Source organism: Limulus polyphemus, unplaced genomic scaffold (assembly GCF_000517525.1).
Source record: "Limulus polyphemus unplaced genomic scaffold, Limulus_polyphemus-2.1.2 Scaffold7100, whole genome shotgun sequence".
In the NCBI taxonomy this organism is placed as follows: Eukaryota; Metazoa; Arthropoda; class Merostomata; order Xiphosura; family Limulidae; genus Limulus; species Limulus polyphemus.
Window position 1 is genome coordinate 1 of NW_013672710.1, and position 5,765 is coordinate 5,765.

The 5,765-nt window shown below is 30.8% G+C and overlaps 1 protein-coding gene across 1 annotated transcript; it reads right to left on the reverse strand.

The window, feature by feature from the left end:
* Positions 1–87: 87 nt before the first annotated feature.
* Positions 88–3,174, reverse strand: LOC111089704 (centromere-associated protein E-like; the record flags this gene model as incomplete). Its single annotated transcript, XM_022402653.1, has 3 exons — positions 3,092–3,174; positions 1,834–1,940; positions 88–177 (listed from the first exon to the last, which is right to left on the reverse strand). Coding segments are annotated over exons 1-3 (247 nt in total), but the record flags the coding sequence as incomplete, so codon positions are not given.
* Positions 3,175–5,765: the final 2,591 nt, after the last annotated feature.

The following is a 5,765-nucleotide window of genomic DNA, read 5'->3' on the forward strand; positions in this document are numbered from 1 at the left end:
TACTCATCATTAAATCCTGACACAACACACTATAACTGAAAAACAGATTTCTTTGCCACAATCTGACAGCTTACAGGCTACACTCACCATTAAATCCTTGCATGACAGACTCTATAATTGGAGAACAGATTTCCTGAAATATATCCATGTTGGTTTCATTCATATGAAAAACCCGATCTGGAAACAACAAGTTTTTCAATAATACATATGAAAACCATGAATGGCTAATTTAAAATAAGACATATCTTATGTACGCTGTGACACGGTTTAATTTCAAAATAAATGTTTTTATACGGAAGTCAAAGTAAAAAAAAAAAACCTATAAAAAGTAATATTTTGAATGATAAATGTTTGGACATGCTAAAGTCGAAATTAAAGCTCGAGTTTTACACCCACAATCTATACAAGGTTTCTTTCACAAAATATTATATTTCATTAACACAAAAACATTTAAAGTAATATTTAGGGTGAACATATTTTTATTAAAAACTTCTATTTGTAAAATCCATTTTAACGCTGTCTTTTCTTTCTTAATACTCTATTAAACCATGGTTTTCCAGCTCTCCATCTGTGAAAACTACATTTCTCTTTAATTGCAAAGACACTTTAATGTGATATTTCACAAATGTGTTGTTTGTTTGTTTATAAGTACGATCATTAGATTTTCCTTTTAGTGCAAGACTGATGGATCTATCCTGCGAGATAATTAAAATAAATGGTGTTTTTGTAAGCCACGCTCAAACATATTAATACAAATTGTAAGATGTTCAGTAAAGTTGTAACGTTAATACAAACTGTAAGATGTTCAAGAAAGTTGTAACATTAATACAGACTGTAAGATGTTCAGTAAAGTTGTAACATTAATACAAACTGTAAGATGTTCAGGAAAGTTGTAACGTTAATACAAACTGTAAGATGTTCAGTAAAGTTGTAACATTAATACAAACTGTAAGATGTTCAGTAAAGTTGTAACATTAATACAGACTGTAAGATGTTCAGTAAAGTTGTAACGTTAATACAGACTGTAAGATGTTCAGTAAAGTTGTAACGTTAATACAGACTGTAAGATGTTCAGTAAAGTTGTAACGTTAATACAGACTGTAAGATGTTCAGGAAAGTTGTAACATTAATACAGACAGTAAGATGTTCAGGAAAGTTGTAACGTTAATACAGACTGTAAGATGTTCAGGAAAGTTGTAACAAGATCAACCTTGTGCTAAAAGATGGTGTGATGTTTGTTGAATTTCACACAAAGCTATTGTAGATCTATTTGCATCCCTAAGTGATAGACGGGAGGGAAAGTATCTACTCAACATCACCCACCACCATTAAAGAGCTGAAAAGTTGTCAAAATCTGTTTCATGAACGTGCAGTGAAAAAGAGTTATACTTTTAAGAACAGAATATTAACAGTGTAAAGGATAAATTAAAATATATATATCTGTATAATTTTTAAACTTAATAAATTGTTCATATATATTTCCAAAATTGGAAGTCGTAAATAAACTTTTCATTTAACTCATTCCCACTTCCTCGGGGTATTAACTTTCAAATCTACATCCTTAAACTAATAACTTCTTGTACCTAATTTTCACATGTACATTATTCTTTAAAGTTACCTACTCTGATGTAACCTAAGGGACTGAGACTTAGTCTCTAGAAATAACAAAAAATAAGTACATTTTACAATTAACTTCAATAACTAGCTACAAAATTTCAAACTGCCACCTAAACTTAAGCTCTTCTGTGCTTCAACAATGATGAAAAAAAAACTAGAAATGAAATCAGGAGGGAAGCCTTCAAACTAGTAAAAAATGTATTAACTTTGCCTTACCGAATACATAGTGTACATTCTGTACACAGTTTCCATCTTTATCTATTTGGAATATGGCATTTTTATTCTTTACATCCCACTGAATGTTTGAATTTTCTCGGTTCTCTCTGTGAACAAACAGAAATAAACAATAAAAAAATGTTCAAGTAAATTCTTAAACAAATTTCTGTTACATTTTATAAATAATAGATAAACGTAGGGGATCTCAGGTATGACATACGGGACTAGTTCTGAATGTCAAACCCTTATAACACACCCCAGGGTGCTTCAGAAATATGGTAGAGATAAATAAAATAGTACAGGAGGTACAAGGGGGCTGTCAAGTTATCAAACAGAGGATGAACAACTAGTCTGGTTGAAAGATGGACACACAGACAGCAGATAGCAATTCTGTCATTATAACTTTTCCATTTCTAATCTTGTTCTCGGTTGTTTTTCTCCATTCGAGATAGCTTCATTACAGGAAAGACAAAAAAGCAAGTAAGAAAAGTAGAATAAATAAATTCCATTTCTATAATAATAAGAGAAAGTATAATTAGAATAAGATTTCAATTTAAAAAGGAAAGTATATTGACTAATTTTATTTATTTTGAGCATTTTTATTGTACGTAATTTTTACATGGACTGTACTATATGTTTGTACATTTGGAAAACATACTGTTACGACAGTGGGGGTCACGTGGTGCTAGTAACACGTCATATTCTCGAATGTTCACATCCCTCCCTGAAGCCTCGAGAGGTTACTAGATATGCAGTATTCTTGTAAGTGACGGCAACAATGTGTAATTGAACTGCAGACAGAGATAGATACGGACAGTTGAGTTGAGCACGTGAGACGTTCGTTGTGAATTATAGCGTTTGTTATAGCGCTACTGTGGAAATTAAGTGCATTGCAAAGTTGTATTCACAAAGAATAAACCAGTTTTATTTAAGTAAGGACTTGTATCGCTAAAGTTTCTTCAAAAACAATTTTTACGGAAAATTACCTAACAACCAGAGACGTAACAATAGGTACTTAATTTAGATTAAGTAGGTTTTGTAAAAAAACAGTATTTGTTATAGATTCTCAGTAAAACTATATTCTGAAGAGTAACATTTGAAGTCATGAAACCAGATGAAGGAATAATGAGAGAGAGAGAATAGAATAGTACAATGACAGCCATTATTAGAAGCAAATTATAATCAATAATCAAAACTGCAATAATAAATGTGAAGGCAAGCATGTTAATTTACCACTCTATAAAAATGAAAACTTTACCGTTGTATGAGAGGACGTACTCTGATCGCCACGTGAATACAATCACTCATCTTGAAATGATCACACAAAGCCAAAGTGGAAAGAAATATTACTTCAATTTACGTTTGATAATTGTACGATGGCCTGAAATAAAGAAACAAAATCAGTGAACATTTTGAATATGAACTTTGGAAATATGATTTATCTATTCTTAATAGGGCTTTACAACGAAAGTCCTGTAGTATAATCACAGTCTTAGTTAGTAGCCTAATTATTAGTAAGTTTCTAATTACAGTATGAAGTTTTGAGCATGTTTCTAAAAATTCAACTAAAACAATTACCTTTACAGGTAGACTTTTAAACTATCAACTCAGTAGTTGAATATGATTCTTAAAACTTTGTATAATAATCACTGGTGCTTTGATAGTAATGTTGGCTAAAGAAACATATGCTCACATTACATAACAACTATCAGTCCAGATAAATCAATTAGAAAGTTATTTAATGAGCTTCCACATACATGTGTATGTGTGTGTGAAAGATTTACAACAAAGATAACACAATTACACTCATCCCTATCAGGCACTCTGATCAAAATATAGGATAGTTTGTTTGAAAATGAGCATAATAGTATTTCTAAGAATTTTTAACTGTAGAAAAATCAAATTCTGGGTTGAGCTCCAAGATAGACTTCAATAACGAACAGGTGCTCCATGTATCGTGTAAATGACGAGGACAAAGATGCCGATACATTCATGCTCGGCAATGTCCCTGGTGCTATGGTGAGAAGTAAATAACATTATTTTATTTCCTCAAATTTGTTTTATGATGGAACATCTGATATGATGTATTCTATCGATTCCATTGTGTTGTAAAACCTATAGAATCCCCAACCAGCCATTTTGTGTCAAGATATCTCCATTCATTTTGTATTTTGTGATTAGTGTCCTCATGCAACCACTAATATATTCATATCCATTATACACCTGTGTGTTCTCGAACACCATATAGGGTCTTTGATTAATGGCTTAATAAATAACAAAAACTCTTGTCTTGTTTGTTCTGTTTCAGATACGTCAGTTTCCACAAAAAAATTATTAAAAGTTTGTGAAAAACAATAACATCAACAAACCAATAAACTTATTACCCTGGATTGAAACCCTACTTATAAAAAAAAATCCCTTCTTTGAAATAATGCATAATAAATTTTAGTTAAATCCCAATTAAAATATACAGTAAAATTTATATAAAAATCAATATGCCCAATCTGAAGAACACAGAGCTTAACTAACGTAGACTATCACAGTCTACGTTTTAAAAACATTAACTTATATATTTACAGTGTTCTGTACATTTCTTTAATCATTTCTATAACCAATACAGTGCACCAAATTCTTTATCTAATCCTCTACTTTACACTCTTATAAAAAGTAATCCTTTTTTTTCTTTTCATACTCACTAACCTTTTACAGTTTTACCTCTTGTACTTACATACCTTTATTACTTAACCTACCATAAGTAGTCCCAATTATTGTAGTTACTAAAACAATACATTCTAATTAACACTTGTAACACTAAATAATAGAAAAGTCACTCTCACTATATCTTTATAGATTATACATTACAAGCAATGATATTGATTTCTACATCTAGGTTTACCAGCAGTACTAGTACACTGACAAGGTGTCCTCCACCAAAATACTAAAATTAAAGGAAAAAAAAAACACTGGGTGTGTTAGATTGTTTGTTTGCTTTTCACTAACTCAGGCCGGAATTTTACATATGTCAATTCCGGTTTGAGTTAGTGAAAAACAAACAAGTTATAATCTGAAGGTCTCAACCCTCGAGACTTTAGTATATTTATTATTAATTATTATTATAAATATCACTATCACTCAGCTGACCTGTCAACGTCACAATTTTTAAAATTGAAACTAAAACTCAAAGCATAAACCAAACTTTTAATGCAATTAATTCATTAAACTGTAAATATAACTGTAACGGCTTAATTCTGAGATTTAAATTTTCAAATTAATTTTAAATAAGTGCCCGTTAGTGCGTTACATCGCTCTCAGTGTCACTGTGTCAGCAGTCACTCATACTTTGTAATGCAGTCTACGGTAAATCTAAACGTTTTACAACAACGAACAAAAGTTTTGGAAAACTGCGTAACATCAAAATTTCATAAAAGAAGTTTATAAATAACGAGATTTTATTTTTATCACCTTATTTCTTCAAAATGTTCTTGACATGCAGGTCTAACTTCCATGGGTAATGTCAAATTTAGTTTTACTTTCAACGTTAGCCTAACACCGAAATGCGTCAACTTATTTTAAATGACCGCTTGAATATCCCATTGGCTCAGCACAAGATAACGCTCAATCTCGAAAATTCTGCAGCGTCATCTCGCGGACAATGAGCTCATTATAATACAAAAAAAAACGTTAATATTTCCTTGAGCCTTTTTGAGTCATATTTACGGTAATTATTAAAAGTAGATGTCTGACATTAGCGTCTTCATGAAATAGTTACCGACATATTGAACCTACTCACTTAATAAATGTAAAATAAGATTGTAAATTAATCCCTTTATTTTGATTCTCTTAACTGTAATTTCATAGAATTTGTACTTGGAAAGTTTATCGTAAGACCCATTGTTAAGCTAATAAAGACATTTTATCGTAAAAATGAGTAC